At 35.0% G+C, this 19,984-nt stretch overlaps 1 protein-coding gene across 1 annotated transcript in view; it reads left to right on the top strand.

Moving 5' to 3' along the window:
- The window catches only part of LOC148941962 (uncharacterized), a 176,939-nt gene that overhangs the window by 21,946 nt on the left and 135,009 nt on the right, over positions 1-19,984 (top strand). Inside the window, exon 3 of the mRNA XM_089103617.1 lies at positions 12,847-12,940. Coding sequence (XP_088959743.1) covers positions 12,847-12,940 — 94 coding nt within the window. The remainder of the gene's footprint in view (positions 1-12,846; positions 12,941-19,984) is intronic.

The following is a 19,984-nucleotide window of genomic DNA, read 5'->3' as shown; positions in this document are numbered from 1 at the left end:
CGGGTGACGGAATACATTGGAATTATATGATTTTGGCTGTATATTTGCACATTAGAGGGCGGGGGTTAGGTTTGGTTACTCCCCTAGCTTGCAAATATATAGCACAAATTTGATTCTAAAGTATTATATTTTCATTATATTTTGTTTGTTTTTCATTAGGATTAACCTAATTTCACTTCTTGTGGGTTGGTGGTATAATACAAAAGTGCCACATTATTGTCCATTGAAGTTCTATTTAAAATTTGTAGAACTAGTTATAATTGTATTTGAAATTAAAAATTGTATTTAAAAATCAGAACATAGTTATGTAATCGCTGGTGTAGAAACCGCAAGTGCTAACGAAGAAGATTGTAAAACCACAGATTTCTGATTGGTACATTCCATAGAAAAACAAGAACTATGGGAATGAGTGAATAATCTGTTTTAGCTTATTTAGTTTCCAGTGGCACTACCCACTTTGATTTAAAACCCTGCTGACACAGCTTCACTGTCTTTTAAATCAAATTCATAGTCAAACCACAAATTCTCAATAGCTTTCAATGATAACTATAGTTGTCTGGGAGAATTCGCTTATAGACCCTTTGTCATTGGGACGGTCAGCCGACGCAAAGGCTCACAAAATGATTTATAAGATATCGAATCCTCTTTAGTGGGTTTTATAACTCGTATGCAAAACAATTTATGCTTGTTTCAATTTTAACGTCACTTCCTACTTTTATTAAAAACTCCTTTTTTTAAATGTGAAGAAGGGTTAGTACAAAGTCTAAACAGATTAGTACCCGAATACTTCTTTCAGAACAAGAAGAAGAAATTGTGCATACCGGCAAAGTCCAATCTTATTATGGAAAACAGTTCTGGCAATTTAGAATGCAGAATTAATGTTCTTCCGATCATCCTACTTAAATATTAGCATGTGATTAGGTAGGCTACTTCACACCCTTGTGTAAAATAGCTTTCTGGGTGATATGAATAGACTGTTACAACAAGATTTAAAATTGACAGCTTGTAACGTGTTTGAAAATCACTACTGTTCAAATTTTTGACATGACTTTTTGTATACTATTTACATATTTTAAGATAAAAACTATTTGGGCTGACAGAGCCTGATCCCAAATAAACGAAAAAAGTTATACAAGAACCTGTTTTGCGTGTATGTGGATGAGGATATAAAATGGAAATAACGAGATAGGGCAATTCCCATTTTATGCATAATTGGAAATGGTAATTGTTGCTCTCTATTGCATAAATATTCAACAACGGACAGTGCAGCTAACACGGTTGAGGTTTCATGTCGACAATGATGTTCTATTGTCTGAGAAGAACAAAACAAAGCTCCTGCGCAACCACTGGCGCCTTCTCCCTTAAATCACTCCCCCGTCAGTTAGTGCTTCAGCTTCCATCCCGTTGCCTAAAAAGGTTTTAATGGTCATAGGTGTGAAAAACTAAAATTCTAGGAAGTACCAGGAAATCTTTTCTAGCAGTAGCAGGGAACAGGTCGCCAAACCAAAAACCATTCAGAAGAATAAGAGCATTTACCTATTTTTGGTTAGTTTTTCTCGCCTCTGTTCTGCAGTGGACATTATAAGAAATCTAAGTGTCAACAAGACCAACTGCTGGTATCCGCAAATTTTATAATCAATTAGTTGATACAACTCTAAAAAAAAGTTTTGCTATCCAAATTCTCCTGGAATGAGAGATACAAAACAATTAACACAAAAAAACGAGATTGTTGATGCTCAAAATTTCCAAGGAAAAATCAAAGTAGAATTTTTTTTTGTGTATCTCAAATCGGGTAGTTTTTAAAATGATTGGATTAAAAAAATAAACAAACAAAACTCTAATTTGGAACAATTTAAAAATTCTATGAGGAACGTGAGGAACATTCATTTAGTTTTATTTTGGTCTTAGCTATCTTTGTGGTAATGCCTACCATTGTTTGATTTGCGTGTGCCAAATATCGGACTAAATAAGATCGAAACATCGACATTACCTAATATTATAGACATCTACTGACTTTGATTCTACCTAGTTCCAACTTAGTTTTTGATTCTTTTTGCAATCATAATCCTCTGGTCTAATATAACTTCAAATTTTAATTATCAGAGGCAAAATTTGAAGTGCTTTTTTGTATTATAATTCAACCTTGATGTGTCATACATAAAAATTCAGACTGATATTTCAGCACTTCGATATTTTTTAGTATCGCACACCTCTTTTGCAAAGATGTCACTGATGACTTTAAGATTATATTTGCCACATTTAAAGCTTATATTTGATTATAACTCTTTTTCTATGATCCTGAGCTGAAAAAGGAAATTTCAGGATCATTGAGGAAAATTTCCAGGAGTAGCGACTCTGTACTAGTGAGAATCCCCTCGCCTCTATTCTGTAGTGGATTTAATCTAAAACTTTCGGTTGTTTAGATTCCAAATTCTATGGTTTCACTCGACTTTGGATTTAAATTATATCTAATTGTCAAGCCAAAGACCCGTAAAATAGGGATTTGATATCTGCTTTTGGAATCTGAGTAGTTGAAAATACAAGATGAGGAAATTCCTTATTTTGATTAACTTTAATCATTGTGGCTTTCATGGTTGAGGCACATGTAGGTCAGTTAGGAAATAGCTTACGCGGGATGGAGTGACTAAGGAAACTGTAATCGTGTGTAATAGAGAAGGAGGATGAAGAGAGTAGAAGAGAGAAGGAGGATGCACGGTGGTGTTGGCATCAGGGGGCTTGGTGCTGCGATGAGTAATTAGCAGTAATAGTTGTACTTCGTTGTCTCGTTCTCGAAAAGGACTTGAGCCGAGTTTGATTAAAATGTAGGTCTATTTCGAGTCGAAAAAATTCTCCGACAGTTTAAAGTAAACTGGTTCGTATTTCAATTAAGTCAAAATAGCCCAAAACTTGAACAGTATCTCAAAAGACGATATAAAACAAATGCATTCTAATCACTCTAATCTTCTGAACATGCAATATCAACAGTAGGAACGAAGAGAAGCTACAAGAAAATATATATGAAATTATTTGTATATTTGTGAAAATGGTTCATTAAATATTTGCATAAAAGTTTTCTCTTCGTTTATATAAAACCTGAAAAGTAAGAATGTTTTGTATTGTAAAATACTACCAAAATATATAGACTTCCTTCATTATTCTTCTAATTATAGTCGGCAAATTATTGGCTGCTCCTGTAATTTTTCTTCTTTTTCTGTTTTTAGAATATTGGGAACATAAATTTAGAGAAAGGTTTTTGTTGCATTATTCAACATTATAGTTAGTCAACGCTGTTGAGTATTGTGATGAACCGTACTCCAATAGGCAATTTATTTAGAGGCTATTAAATATAATTAACCGAAGATAACAAGGTGGCACTTGAAGATAATGAATCACCTTAAAGATGCTTATTATGATAGGTGAGAATTGTGGAAACAAAAATCTTGATTGTTGTGATTTCTTTTGGACCGAGAAGAGTAAACCTGATGAAGAAGAAAAGTCAGGCCAGGACTTACCAATAGGCCCGGGCCAAGGGGCATACAATATCAAGGGGCGCAATAAATCATCAATGAGCGATTTTTTCCTTGACAAAAGCTGGACTGATGTGATTTATCTTCAAAGTGCCAGCTGCACTCCGCCGCCACGCAAATCATGCCTCAGAAATCACGAAGCATGCAAGTGAGTAATTAATTTTTATCCCGACGATCTTGAGCCCGTGATTGTTGATGAATACTTACATTTGAAACCGTTCTCAACCCCCCCCCCCCTCCCCAACGCACAAATATTTGATTCTCAAATTATTATCATTATAGTGATGTTATTTTACGATAAAATAAAAATTGTCATCATAAAGATTATTTTCTTAAGGAAAATTGACACTCCCTCCTATGCAAGGTTGTACCCAGGGGGAGGGGTTAGGAGGGTTTGAACCGTCCCTGGAATGTTTGCCTGACTCGTAAAAACGTAAAAAAACGGATATAAATGAATTTTGTATGCGTTTTTTGAGGTTTTTTGCCCCCCACCCCTCCGAAAAAAAATATTTGAGTGAACCCTCCCCTCCCCCCTGAAAAAATCCTGGGTACGGCCTTGCTTCTATGGTATGAATACGGAGCGGCAAAACGCTTGGGCCTAGAAGTGTCAAAGCTTTAAGTCCGGCCCTGAGAACAGTCAGAAGCAGTAAAGGCAGAGTAAGGCAAAAGAGAGGCTTTCAAAATAATGTAAACTTCAAGTAGAAGTTGATAGTGTGGCTTTATAATAGCATTAGTTAAATGAAATTTAGTCTAATTAAAATTAAACCCGTTTTCCCTCTTAATTTTTCGTCAAATATGAGCCATCTTGAAACCATCCAAAGCTAGCTTGTTATTGACATGGACTGAATTTTAAAATAGGAAAATTCAGGGAAAAGGTTTTATTACAATTAAAAAAAGATATATTTCATTTTTAAAATAAATCAGATATGGCCCTTTTATGTTTGTTTTAAAGTAACGTTTGAACTTCAGGTGGGGGGGGGGATTAAGGCTATTTTTAATACAGTTAAGGATGTCAATCAAGGATGCAGGAGAGCATTGGGCCCCAAATCTCCTCCCTCCCTAAGTTTTGAAATATATATTTTTTCAGTATTTTCGTTGAAAATTGGCTATTTTGGTACTTTCATTGAAAATATTGAAAAAATACTCCTCTAGATTGCGGAAAACTAATTTTTGCGCCCCTCCCTCTATGCTATATCCATGGGGTTAACGGAGTTTGAAACCACCGCTCCCAAAAAAATTTTCAACTCGTACAAACGTAACAAAAACGCATATAAACATATTTTTGATGTGTTTTTTTAAAGATTTTGTTTTTGTATTCCTCCCCTGAACACGGCCCTGCCTCCCCCTAATTTCCGTGAATTGACGGTAATGGTCGACGCTTTTGCACCAGGCTGCTTAAAAAACATAATACATTAAGGTAAAACACCTGTCTTGGAAATATCTCTATTCACTAAAGAACGACGGTTTTCGATTCCTAACGTTCTATCCTTACTGAGGTTTTAATTCTATAACAAGATAGTAAGATTGGCTGTATTATTTTTATAATGATTTGCTATAGGGAAGTTGCTAACTCTGAAGAAAATCTTAAACGGTAAATTTTACGTATGTTGTAGTTTCACGGTATATCGTCACTTGAGGCTGTTTGAAGACAGAGTTAAATATCTGAGTTGCATTAATATTTTATTGACTCTACGTAGCCAACAGTTTCAAACCCCACGAGCCACATGACTAAAGCTTTAATTTTTGCTTCATATTCGTCTTGATACTATTGCCACCATTCAAATAAATAGAACGAGTTAAAAAACGAGTTCTATTTTTGGTAGTTTGAAGTTGTATACGAGTTGTATACAGTCGTATGTAGGCTTATGTATGTATGTATTTCCAAAGAAGGCCATCGGGCCATAGGAGAAAAAAACAACAAAACAAAACATAACATAAACATAAAAAAACCAACAAAATAACACAAATAAATAAAAAAAATGAAAAAAAGTACTTATATAGGAATCTTCACGAAAATATTTATAAAGAGATACATCTTTCACGATGTATCAGCCCTTCATCAGCATTCTTCGCCAAATTCCTTAATGTCATTTTAACTCGTGAACCTACAATCCCTTCCACTCACCTTCTATCTGCCAACACTAACGAAAAACACTCATTTCTCAGATCCGCCAATTCCTTACAATATGAAGCTGTACTATGAAGTTGTTTTTTTTTTAAACCTGTGATTGGCGATAAAAATAATGATTCAACATGTGATTGTCGGTAAATATGAAAGAACCCATTTGATTACTGAAAATAATTTGCTAAACAAAATTTGCCTTTGCTATCAGGGGATTTTTCATGTCAATGAACAAGCTTTTATTTGTAATACCATATGAATAAAATGCGGCCACCATGCTTTGAAGTAAATCGCTAGGGTAAATCGTAAGCTTCCCGTTGACTCTAAAAGAGAATTTCTGACAGTGGTATCAATTAGGGGAGGGGGCGGTGTGAAGTATTTTTTCTCCCCAACCTAGATTTTTGATAACTATAATTTTTTGTATGCCCTTTTTGTATTTCATGGGCATTTTTTTTATTCCTCCCCCTAGGTTTTGGAAAGTAGATTTTAACCCCCTCTCCCTTCATGATTGAGCATTGAGACCACTGTTTTTTTATCCTTGCCCTACTTGCTATGACGCTTATGACGTTATGGTTTTACAAAAAAAAAACAACTGTAGATAAATATTAGTTTTGGTAGGTAAAATGGCTTGTGGCAGAGAAATAATTCTCTGATTTTAAGAGGGTAAACTCAGCTAGACATGTTCCTAACTACGAAGATAATTTCTTAGGAGAAGCAGCATATTTTTCAGGTAACAACACTATAAAACGTGATAAAAAGAAGCAAAATAACACTGAAGCTAATTTCAAAAGATAAATTTGACGTTGGACCTTCATCAGCATCATCACTTAAGGAAGTCTATAAAAAATAACGTCAGATAAGGGAGATACAACAGTTTTTTGGAAGCCTTTTTTTTTACTCTAAGAACAGGAGTTCTTATGCATGACGGTTCACCTCGAAATCATTGGACTATTGGTTTTACAAAAAAAGATAAATAAAGCTCTTTTATGCCATCTGCCTTATAATTGAGAAATTATTCTCAGATTTGAGGAGGATCAACTCAGCTTAACAAGTTGTTAACTATGAAGGTAATTTTTAACAAAATACAGGGTTGAACAAGATGAATGTTGATGCTCGTGTTTAAAACAAACGAGCTATGCAAAAAGAAAAACACCAGAAACCAAATTGTAGTTGTAGTACCTTCTCAGATCATTAAGTATTTAAAGATACCGAACAACTTGTGTGTATTTTGGCCTTGTTTGAGATTTAAAATTAAAGATTCTACCACCGCGCCAAGTATTTAAAATATACTTTAATCATAGACGAAAAAATACAAATTTGGCTGCGCGGTACACACTTTTTTTCAAAAATTACCCCCTAATAACGGTTGCCTGAAACTATGTGGTCCCACTTGCACCAGCTCTAAAGAGCTCATAAAGGCTTAAATACCTATGGGCTATTAACTTTTAATTTATATTAGCGTAGGTTTGTCTATAATATAGCTTTGCTCAACTGCTGGTAATCACAGAACGTAATTAAAAACGTCAAGCGCTGGGCATGTATTATTAGGTTAGAAACGCACCTTATGTTCATTAATCTGTGGTGCAATGTTGTATTAAAAATCAACACTTGAACAAAAACGTATCCAGGATTTGGGTTGGGAGGGGGGGGGTACAAATTTTTTTATAAAAATTTTTTTTTTTTTTTATTTTGTATATTTTTTTTTTTTTTTAAATTTTTTTTTTTTTTAAATCAAAAATTTGTTTATATTCATTTTTGTTACGTTTTTACAAGTCGGACAACGGGATGGATTGTTGAAATTTTCACAGTAAGTACCAGAAGTTATTTTTGTACTAAAAGAACATGTAATCTTCATCAGCAACAAAAACTCAGATGCCTATAATGAATGTCAGAAAAATCAAGTTGCGTACTGCTACCACATAACGTTATTAAACAGAAAATGTTTTAAATATTCTCTCCAATAATGGTTATAATCTGTACTCTCAGAGATTTTCAAAAATTGGGTATATCACAACAGTGAGTGGTGTTGTAAACTTTTCTTGTATGCTTTACCCCAACGAAACTGTAACAAATATAGCAGGATTGCCAGGGGATGTTCACGGCCCGATTCAAAGTAACTTTATTTACATACATAACGTCCCCAAGCAGATAATCGTTGTCGATATCCTGCTAGTCCTTTACCCATTTTAATTGACATTGACAGTTTGTATGCCTCTGGTGAACCCTTCCTTGAATCAGCAAATCGCTTTGATAGAACGGGAACGGCCCCTCTATTAGACACTTCCAGTTAAATATAAAGCCTAGGACAAACCTATTTTTCAACTGAGTCATTCGCGAGAAAAAAAACGTTATAAGAAGTTATAAAACAATACAAAATGAAGTAAATACATGCATTAATCCTTTTTAAAGTATAGCTTTGAAGTCTTAACATCTTTGAAAGGGTTAAAAAGAAATACTCTGATTTCCTAAATGAACTGTATATCGAAAGTAAAAGAACCTAGTTAAGGATAGTTTCAGGGAGTTGTTTGAATGACCATAATATATCTAACAGTGAATACGTGTATAATTTGGTTTGATTTAACTTCCTAATGCCACACTGAGAGAGAAAAAGGTATGAGGGTTATGTCACATTTCAAAAATGATCGTTGTTTGGTTTTTGGACCTGTATCTGCGATCAAATGAAAACCAGAATATTTTAGAATTTAGTTAGAAGAGGCAATAAGAATGGAAGTAAAAAAGAAAGCTGATGGGAGGGAAAATAGGGGAGTTCTAACTTATAGTGGTGGAGAAAGGAATGTGAGCGATGTCCAGATTCTTTGCCTTCGGCCGGGAGGGCAATCTGCGGTTGGAGGCAAATCATCCGACGCTACCCGTGCCCCCCCCCCCCCCAGGTACCCGTTTGGAGCTGCGTTGACTCTGGCTGAGCTTAAAGAGCCGCATCGCTGAATGTAAATGGATATTTTTTTAACTTGACATTTACATTCGAACAACGTAATGATAAACTCTTTTAACTAGTTTGCGCGCGTGCACGGCGTCAATTGAATTTTAACTTGTACTTATTATAGAAGATTTTAGTTTGTTCTCGACTCTGCTATTAAGCACCAAATTAGATACTTCCGTTGGTTGTTCCAAACGTACACCTTTAGGTGATTTTGGCATAAAATTTGAAACGAAATTTGGCATAAAATGATTTTGTTTCTCTAAAGGAGAACAAGCTTAGGCAATCTGGATCACCCTTGCGAGTTCTTGCTTAGGTGACTTCTGCTGCAACCTTGGTAGCACTTGAAGCTAAGACCATTTCTCTTGGAGCCAAACAAAAAAACTAAGTATACATCACAGTTTATAGAATATACTCTATAATACTATAAACTCTTAACTCTATATGATTATTCTATAAACTGTGGTATACATAGAATAGTAATTTAGAAGCATTTCTTACCTACGTCCCCCTTACCTACGTCTCTGCAATGGGATACTGAGAAATAACTTTCTCTGGTAAAAATTTTTCTGGTCAAAATAATTGTTCTAAAATGACTTTAAACTTTACATTTAAATTTTCTGCAAATGTTCTATCGGATTTAAGCAATGCCGTATCCAGGGAGATTTACCAGTTTTGAACACCCCCACCACCAAAAAAAAAATGTTTGACTGACTCGTAAAAACATAACAAAATGTATATTAAAAAATTTTCGATACTTTTTTAATGTATTTCTTGTGACCCCCTCCCCCTTCTCGAAAAAATCCTAGATACACCCTTGGATTCAAGACAGAAAAATCCCAGAAAGACAGAAAGTTGTACAGACGAATATTTTTTTGTTTATTTTGTGTCCATCTTCATGTAAATGATAAGAATTGAATAATTACGATTACTATCTCTCATTCGTCCAACTTTTTACCTTTTATGGTTGTCAAATTACATTTTTTTTGTCACTTTATCTAAATTATTTATTTTTCATTTATTAGAAATGATGTGGAACTATTATCTAATTACTTCTGAGAAAGACTAGATTTTAGACCATTTTGGATGATATATAGTGATAACTAGAACTCTTTTCCCGAAAATGTAAAAAAGTAAGACGAAACCTTAATCGTTCATTTTATAGTAAGTTATAATATTTATATATATAATATTATCAAAGTCCATAATAATTTTTAATAGTTATCCGAAACAATAAATATTTTTATCTAATAAATATTCTTTTAAGTGATTTGCCAAAAAGTCATTTGCATGTGAGAAAATAATACTATTCGATAGCAAAAGTTCCTGTTGTCAAATCTGTTTTTGAATCACAGTGGAAAATAAATTTGCTCTTTGCGGACACTTTTTCTTTGCAAACAGTTCCGATCCCTAGAGTGGTCTCAAATAGTTTTTTTTTTTAAGGGAAAATAAAGCAGAGGTAAAGACATATTAATTAAGTGCATTTTGTTCTCATCTTTTGCTGGCAGCTCACCTTAGCAAATATTTGGTGGGGGTCCCAATCCCTCTTTGTGTAGTTTTTTTTGTGAACTTCATAAAAAAGCGATAAAATATTGTACAGAACTTCCGCATTTGAGAAGACTTCTGAGACTCGTAGAGGACTTTCTGAGGGCTTCCTAGTTGTAGCCTAACTTTATATAACTATATTGATCAATGTTCGTTCTAGCAAAGATTGTATCTTGATTTCGAATATAACAGTGTCAACCAAAAAGTATCTGTTTTATTCTGGAAATTATTACCACTTCCCTAAGGATTTTCCAATTGAGGACTTCTCCACGGACGTCCCATAAATTTTTATAAAATATTGAAAGTTGGATCATTAAGAACTTTACTCCTAAAGTAAACTTGTTTTAAAGGGCTTTACTCCTAAAGGGGATACCACCAGATGGCTAACTTGACAGTGCATATATATACAAATTTTTAAATTAGCCAACGGCCAACCAATATTTTAAGCCTAAGAGTCCAGCTGGAAATAAGGAAGCATGTTAAGAAAACAATTCTTACTTCATAGTATGCAGAATAATCCTAGTTTACACATTTTGCAGGAGAGAACCTTTATTTTCCCTTCTTTTTTTGTTTTTTCGGTTTTTCTAAAAAATTCATGAATTTCTTAGGACCTATATATTCATAGAATATGTACCCCCACCCCCCTAATGTACAAATATATACCTAGAATTGCATCCTCAATCTAAATATATCATCCATTTGCATCACAAATGAACTTTACTCCCATATTAGCCGTGTGGTGGATGTCCTTCCTAAAGTAAAGTCGTTTTAACGGCTCTCTCTATATGACAATTCTTGAGGTTTTGGCTGTATGCATCCACTTTACTACACTGAGTAATTTCATCGGCATTAAAGACATTGAATCTAATGAATAAAAAATTGTATATATCTTTATTGCCTTGCAAATTTCACTATCGCAAAATTTCTTGCATGTGTTAAAATCAGGTAAGAGCTGAAAATTAGCAAAAAATCGGTAGTAGCAAATGCTTCAAATGTATGGCTAATAATGGCAACAAAATTTTATGGCTTAAATTAGAGACCATCAACTACACCACCAAGTGTTGTAAAATTTAAAAGCATTTCAAACCAGCACTTAAATGATGGCTCTGCCCTTAATGAACTATGTAGATAAGTAATGGCTTTTCTCAAAACTATATTTGTTTGCCGTAGATAATTAAGCCATTAAATGATAAGTTTGCTTTTTAGCTGGGGTATATAATACAGGTAGGGCTGCACCCAGAAAATTTTGTGGGTCATATTTTGAAGAAATTCTTTTTGAGGATGTAGGGCAAATGTTGGGATTTTATTGTCGTTGTAAATTTTTGATGAGTAGAACCTTATTTCGGTAAAAAAAAACTGACTTTGAAAACCTAAAAAAAAAAAAAAAACAATCTGAGAAACAACAGCTATTGGAAGCAATAGCTCTGTCCATTGCAAGGTCGTAGCCTGGATTTTGTTATTTTTTTAAAGTGAGAGGGGGGGGGGTACAAAATAAGAAATGCATCAAAAATCTGTTTACATGCATTTTGTCACGTTTTTACGAGTCGGACAAAATATATTCAGGGGGGGGGGAATTCAAACCCCTAACTTTTTCTCCTATTTTCAGTCTTGGTCCACTGCCAACTACCATATCATAGGAATTTTCTTATACACTAAACGAAATAAATGATATAGATGGGACCACGAACCACAAGGAGCTGGTAGGTGGGAGTATTACTGCCTAATGCATGCGACCACTCGGTAAATTTTTTGCCGAGGGTCGGTAAATCAAAATTTTGGTGTGGAGCACCGTGATTTCACTCTTTTTACTGCTGCTCCATCATATGCCAGGGTACCATTGTTTTTTTGTTTTTTTTTTTAATATTGGGTAAAATCTGGAAAACAGTCAATCAATTTATCGACCAATTTGTAAAAACTACTACATTCCCCTGGACCTTTAGGAAACATCTCCTACCCTAAGCATACGAATAGATATCGCAGCAAAAGTAACAATTAAAAATCTGTATGTAAAAGAAATCTCTACAAATTTGCTTGAGATTTTAGTATTCACCAGTAAAACGCTCCCCTTGCTTCTGATGTACACTCTTTAGAGGAATAAATAATAATGAAAAAAAAGTTTTTTCAACTGAAAATACGGAGCAACATTAAAAATTAAAACGAACGAAAATTATTACTTATATGACGGAGGTCGCCCCCTCGTCAATACCACGCTCTTTATGCTAAAGTTCGAATTTTGTCCAAATTCTTTAAGAATGACTCCTGAATAACAAAGGCCGATTAATTAGAAAAAATATATCTTTTAATAGTACTAAGAAAAGCATTAGCGTAAAGAGTGATGTATCAACGAGGTGGTAACCCCCCTCATATACGTACTAATTTATGTTTGTTTTAAGTTTTAATTTTGCTCCTTACTTTCAGTTGAAAAAAAAAACTGTTTTTTAATTTATTTTCTGATCGTTTTTTCAATAATGCTGTGAAACCCGGATCCCCCTCCACGGGAAAGTCCCTTCCCCAGTGAAAAATTTCTCCTTGGAAAGATCCTCCCACGTAGTCCCCCATAAACAATTGCCTATACCTTTGTGCTAGCGAAAGCTGTTGTTTTCGTAAATGCTTAAGTCAGTCACCCTGAGAGTTTTGTCAGTATTTTGAGGGGATTTGAATTTCTCTTTGGCGACAATGTAAACTTGAAGTAACTGATTTATATCCTTTTTTAGGTAATAATTGAGTCGAAGTCAGGAGCTGTGTCTTCACATGCAAATGAAATTAACACTGGGACACAGCGGATAGGTCCTAATGTGGAAGTTAAAGGTAATTTTTGAATTGTATGGGTGGATGTATGATTTGAATGTCTTTTTGGGGTAACTAATGGACTAACAAGTGTTTAGGCAAAATGAATTCTCACTTTCTAAAGTTGTATCAACTGAGTGTAATTGAATTTAATATCAATAAAGTATTGACACTACTTAAGATCTGCTTTTTAAACTATAAATGTGAATTAAGATTTTTAAAAAAATTAACAGACATATAAAAATTTGTTGTAAAGAGCCATCACCAATGTCATGAGGGCCAAAATCTAAAGCTACAAACTTTAGCAAAGCTTCTTTTCTTACCTTTCAACAATAAACCAAAATATAAGCTTCCTTTACGAATTTCATTTTTATGCTCCCCAACTCATTCGTAACGTTAGATTGTACACGCAGATTGAAAATTCTTTGTTCAGAACTTATCATATCATAGACAGCGCAATAGCGCTGCCTGAGTGAAAAACGATGTTGGCACAATGTATTATTTATTAATTATTTTTTTTTTTTGGTTTAGACCAGGGCACTTCGTATCGAAGGAGTTGTCGTAGAAACTTCAAAAAGAACTCATTCGATTGGAAATTGGAAGGGCTTATGCCCTTTTTAATAGCAGAAAGTGATTCGAGGGCAACTAGCATCCCTTCCACGCCCACCATTTTCCCAAACACATCCATTCAAAATTTTTGAGATAGCCATTTTCTTCAACATAGTTGATTTCCAGATGGAAATTATATTTTTGAGGAGGAAACTCCCCCCAACAGCCCTCAGGGCAAGGGTTGTAAGTTATGCCCTGGGGGCATATAAGATTTTATAGAAAGCGTTGTCGTAGAAGCTTCAAAAAGGGCTCATTCGATTGGAACTTCAAAGGGTTAGTGGGTTTTTTAATATTCGACAGTAACTGGAGTGCAGCTAACCCTCCTCTCACGCCCACCTTTTCCCCAAACACATCCAATCAAAATTTTGAGATAGCCATTTTCTTCAACATAGCTGAAAGTTCTGGAAATTATGTTTTTGAGGATAAAAAAAACCCCAAACCCCTCAGGCAAGGGTTGTAATACGGTGGGGGCTTTTAAGTTTTTTATAGAAAAAGTTTTCGTAGAGACTTCAAAAAGGGCTCATTCGATTGGAAATTGAAAGGGCTAGTGCCCTTTTTAATATTCGAAAGTGATTGGAGGGCAACTAACCCCCCTCTCACGCCCACCATTCCCCCAAACACAACCAAACAATATTTTTAAAATGGCCATTTTGTTCAACATACATGAAAGTTCTGGAAATTAGGTCTTTGAGGATGACAATCCTCCCACAGCCCTCAGTGCAAGGGCTGTAAATTATGCCCTGGGGGCGTATAAGGTTCTATAGAAAGCGTTGTCATAGAAACTTTAAAAAGGGTTCATTCGATTGGAAACTGAAAGGGCTAGTGTCCTATTTAATTGTCAAAAGTGGTTGGAGGCCAACGCCCCTCTCACGCCCACCATTTCCCCAAACACATCCAATGAAAATTTTGAGATGTGTTACATTTTATTCAACGTAGTTGAAAGTTCTGGAAAATAGGTCTTTGCCTGCGTTGTCGTAGAAACTTCAAAAGGATTGATTCAATTTGAAATTGAAGGGCCTAGTGCCCTTATTAATAGTCAAAAGTGATCGGAGGGCGAATGCCCTCCCTACGCCCATCATTTACCCAAACACTTCCGATCAACATTTTGATATAGCCATTTTGTTGAATGTAGCAGAAGGGTCCGGAAATAATGTTTTTGAGTATGATAATACTACACAGCCCTCAAGGCTAAGGTTGTAAGTTATGCCCTGGTGGCATATAATACCTTATAGAAAGCGTTGTCGTAAAAACTTCAAAAAGGGCTCATTCGATTCGAAATTGAGAGGGCTATTGCTCTTTTTAAGAGTCCAAAGTAATCGGAGGGAGAACCCCCCTCCCCCTAAGCCCATGATTTCCTCAAACATTTCCGATCAACAATTTGATATGGCCATTTTGTTCAACGTAGTTGAAAGGTCTGGAAATTATGTCTTTAGGGATGACAACCCTCCCCCCATAGCACTCAGGACAAGGGTCGTAAGTTATGTCCTAGGGGCATATAAGATTTTTATGGAAAGTTTTTTCATAGAAGCTTCAAAAAGGGCTCATTCGAATTTAAATTGAGAGGACTAGTGCCTTTTTTATTAGTCGAAAGTGATCAAAGGACAAATGCCCCCCTCCACGCCTATCGTTTCCCAAAACACTTCCAATCAAAATTTTGATATAGCCGTTTTGTTCAGCCTATCAGAAAGGTCTGGAAATTATGTCTTTGAGGATAACAAATTCCCCCTGTCCTCAGAGCAAGGGTTGTAAGTTATGCCCTGGGGACATATAGAGTTTTTATGGAAAGTGTGGTCATATAAACTTCGAAGGGGGCTCATTGGATTGGTAATCAGACGCTCTAGTGCTCTTTTTAAGAGTCAAAGTGATCAAATGGTGGCTACCCCTCCCCCCTACACACGCGTCGTATTGTGCCAAAATGTGTCTAATAGAAATTATGAGATAGACATTATATTCAAAATAGTCTAAATATCATGTAACAAGGCTTTTAGGGTTGAAACGAACCCCAGAGATTAGGGGCAAGGGTTGTAAGTCATGCCCAGGGGGCATTTAAGGTTTTATGGAAGGGGCAGTTGTTTAACTTTAGAAGAGGCTCAGTCTTTCTCCCTGAAAAAGACTATGTCAATATAAAACGAACAGAAATTAATCAAAAAAACTTTTCGCACAAAAAAAGAAATGAAACCCAAAACAAACAGAAATTAAAATAAGTCAAACTCAAAACGAGCAGAAATTAATCTGAGTAGGGTTCTAAACCCTATGCTTTCTAAAAGCCAGAATATAATTTGTACTTTACTGAAAAAGTTATTTTAAATGTTTTCACTTTTATAACTTTAAGAAATCAAAAATTAATTAATATTTTAAGGAATAAATTTTAGCATATGTATATTTTGTATATTAAACTGATATGGCACATTTTTTTCAGTAAAGTACAAATTATATTCTGGCTTTTAGAAAGCTTGGGGTTTAGAACCCTACTCATATTAATTTCTACTTATTTTGAGTTTGACTCTTATTTGTTTTAATTTATAGGGTAAGACACCCAGTAGTCGGCCACCTGCCTATTCTCGGACAGAATGTAACTAACAGGGAACCTAGCTCTAGACTAATGTGCTTAGAAAGTTTTTATACAATGACAAAGCTGGTTTCCCTGGTCACTTAGATATCCATATATCTAAGCAACAATTTCAACTTGTCGCTTTCTTTGTCTAAAATTAAAATAGTCTGCTAAGTGACCAGTTTAGTGACCACTAAGTGACCATATTAGCCTAGAGCTAGGTCCCCTGTTAGTTACATTCTGTCCGAGAATAGGCAGGTGGCCGACTACTGGGTGTCTTACCCTATTTGTTTTGGGTTTCATTTATTTATTGATACTGATTTGTGGTAGTTGTATGCTTGGTAGATTATTTGATTCTGTTTTTGTTCATTTTTGGCTTAATGGAGTTCTTTTTTTTTTTAAAACTTATTTTGTACAAAAATTTTATTGATTAATAATTTAAAATGGCTTAAACGTTTCCAAGGAGAACGTATACTCGGTGGGCCTTAGAACCTTGCGTTATTTTGGTGGCATAATCGTTCACGTTTCATGAGCTTTGTTTCAGTACCAAGGGATACAGAATAACATTTAGTAGTAGTATTCTGATGAATTCATAGGAAACCGTTGACAGCAGAGAACTTCATCTGATTCCAATTTTTTCTTTTTCAGATAAAATTGTCCTTTGGTGGGATGAAAAATGTAAAGAGCCGGATTTACAGGGCTTCAGCCTCTTTCGTTGATTTGAGTTTACTCAAATCTTAAAATTTTAGTTCCGTTAACATTTGTAAAAAAATTTCGCAACTTTGATAAGCCCTGAACTAAAATATTCAAAAGGATAGAAAATCGATCGCTGCTTGGGTCTTCACGGAAATCATGACAAAATTGCACAGTGATAATAGTGCATATTGTCAAATAAAATCGTTTAGTGAAACCACACCTCTTTGTGATTGTCATAATTCCAGACAATATTTTTCGCGTAATTTTAAAATATTTTGGAAAAAAGAACTTTTTAACTACTGAAGTTTTGCCGTTTAGCCTTCTCTGAAAAAAGAGACAAAAAAAATGCGTGCTTAATCTTTTGTATTTTTGTATAAAATAAAGAAAAGAATATTGTTAGTCTAAAGATTCATTAAAAAACTGTCAAATTAAATAATGATACGTGGTAGAAATAATGCCTAAAAAATGCGGGTAGAAACGATGTTCAGCTAACTTTAAATTGGAAATATAAAATTGCTAAAATTTTTGAAGTGTAATAAAAATGAGGTATTTTTTTTACAATACTCATTAGTAGAACTTGGGGTTTCTGGATGTACTTTGAATACGACCCTAAGCTGTGCTTTATGCTTAACCGGCGTTTTTCTATTCAGAAAGCGTAGCAGTTCCAAGATCTTTGATTTGAATTTTACTTCCTTTTAAAGACTTTTATAATGATCACATATAACACAAAGTTGGTGTTAAATATAATGAAGCGTGATGCAACTAAATAAAGCAAAGTTTTAATTGACATTTAGTGGCTGCTTCTCTGTTTTTGATCCTTAAATGTGTTTGCTCAATTTGTCCAACTATAGTCAGCTGTGATAATACAAGACTATGTGGTATTTTCTTGATCAGAGATTTGTTCCGTCTTAAAAAAATACTGAATCACGATTCACGAATCAATGTGTGTTGCACCCAAGGCACGAAAAGATCCATGAAGCGGGTGTTACCGGGTTTGAACCCCTCTCCAAAATTTTTCGTCGACCCGTAAAAAATTAACAAATATACATACTAACAAATTTTTGATGCGTTTTGTAAAGTTTTTGTACCCTTCCTTCGGACAAAATCCTAGATACATCCTTGGTTCTATCATCTCATTTGTATTTCAACATTGTTTCTAGGATTTCGAATTTCCCACAGCGTGTTGCTTATAGTTCCTTATTTTGTTTAAATAACAAGAAAATTAATTTGTAATCGTCTTTTCTGTTTTAAATAGTTGAAATAATATTTTTATTCAATCAACTTTCTATTAGGTAACTGATTGATTTAAATTCTAGTTCAAATTTAGATTTAATATAAGAAAGACTCACTGCCCCTCTTGTTGTCCCTAGCTCTTTAGCTCTTGGGACTGACTCTGGACCGGTTGAGTGAAAAGCTCTCTTAAACTTTACTACGGTGTGATACAGGCCGTGAACCCAGGACGGCAGGTCTAATGGAAAGTGAAATTCCATGAAGTTCCCCAAGGATATTGAAAAAAAAGAAGGCCCTAAAAGATTTCAACAAAATAAAATATTCCGTTTGTATTTATCTACAGTAGCCTATAAAAGAAGTTTCTATTGTCGGGTTCTTTATTATTACGTGCCATAGTGGTTGTACTGGCAGAAAGCGGCCATTTTTTAAGCGAAAACAATCAACGAAGTCCGACTGGTGAATTCCACTGGAGTTATGTATTGCTCAAACAGGAACATTTTTTTTTTAGTTTAAACAAAATTTCTCCGGCTATAAAGCTGAACGTTCAAACAGTTCGTGGTAACGAACTGTAAGTAAGGAGTGACGCGGCTCATTAGTAACCAAAACTCTAAAAAACTCAATTTGATATCATTAGATAAATGAGAAAATTGGCTCATGCTGATTCCAAATATGTAAGATGGATTGAGCTTAGTGTTACCCATCAAAGGCTACGAGCCTGAAAAAATTTCCCTGATGTTCGAAAAAAAAGGGGAAACATCCCCTAATTAGTGGTTTAGTGGTTTCAAGCTCATATCTGCAAAAATAAGGAATTTGGTATCTTTTGCCAGAACAAAGATCACGCATGCGTGTTTATTTGTATGTTTTTCTCCCAGGGGTGATCGTATCTAGACCCCGGCACCGCGCCGATGAGGGAAGACCGGCAGCTGCGGGGCCAAAACAGCGCGCCACCTCCGCGCCGCCGGTAAGATGTCGGCTGCGCGCCGCCGGTAAGATGTCAGCGGTGCGCCGCCAGAGCAAATAATGTTGACCACAAACATTAATGTTTTCATCAGTCTTCCTCTATCACAGCTTAAATTTACACTTGTATAGTTTTATCGTCCAAAGGGAAAGGGACATATGCGTCCAACCCGTTTTTTTTCTTATTGATGAAACGGGTTTACTTTGAAAACATTTATTCATAAGTACCAGGCAGATTCACACTAAAACGAATTGGTGTGACGAAAGTGATATCGACATCCCCACCTAAAGTTGCGCTCGATTGACAATGGCACCCTTGGTCCAGTGCCCAAGTTGCATTAAAAGGCCAAGTCATAATAAAAGCTTTCAATTTGGGAGGTTCAAGGAGGAGTCTTTGACAGTCTTATGACCTCATGGTACTAGATGCTGCAACGTTCTTACGTATCTACAGTGGTTTAAAAAACTCGATCACCCCACAAATGATTACTAAAATATGCACAAATATTTTCAAAGCTTTGAAGAAAAGCAAACAATTGGGTATTAAACAATAAGAAAATCTTATCTAAAAACAGCAAAAGAAAAAAATTCTACAAACTTACATTTCAGCTGTAGAAACAATCTGTCGGCTGTCAATTTCAAAATCCAACTGAAGGCTGAGGCTGTATAGTAGTGAATGCGTTCTATAATTCTATTCAACTTGAAAATAGAATTCTTGACTACGAATGATGTAAGAAATAGCAATTTGGAAACTGCATTCGAAATGATTTAAACTTATTTCATAAAGACGATGCTTTTTTTGTCAATATATGAAGAATTGTGTATATTGCAATATTTACAATTGCATATTGCATATGTCTGGTTTTTATGCAAAGTAAAAAAAGAGACGAAAATTAATGAACAAGAGAGTAGCGAAGAATTATGGTATGCAAAGTAATATTTGGCAGGGAAAGTAACTGGAGATAAATCATTAGGGTTGGCACTGTGATTGGGTGATTTTCGGGGAACCAAATTTTTTTTCGGGG

The sequence above is a fragment of the Artemia sp. Qi Xiang Cuo genome, chromosome 17 (genome assembly GCF_049724085.1).
Source record: "Artemia sp. Qi Xiang Cuo chromosome 17, ASM4972408v1, whole genome shotgun sequence".
In the NCBI taxonomy this organism is placed as follows: Eukaryota; Metazoa; Arthropoda; class Branchiopoda; order Anostraca; family Artemiidae; genus Artemia; species Artemia sp. Qi Xiang Cuo.
This window is presented reverse-complemented; position numbering and strand designations above follow the sequence as displayed.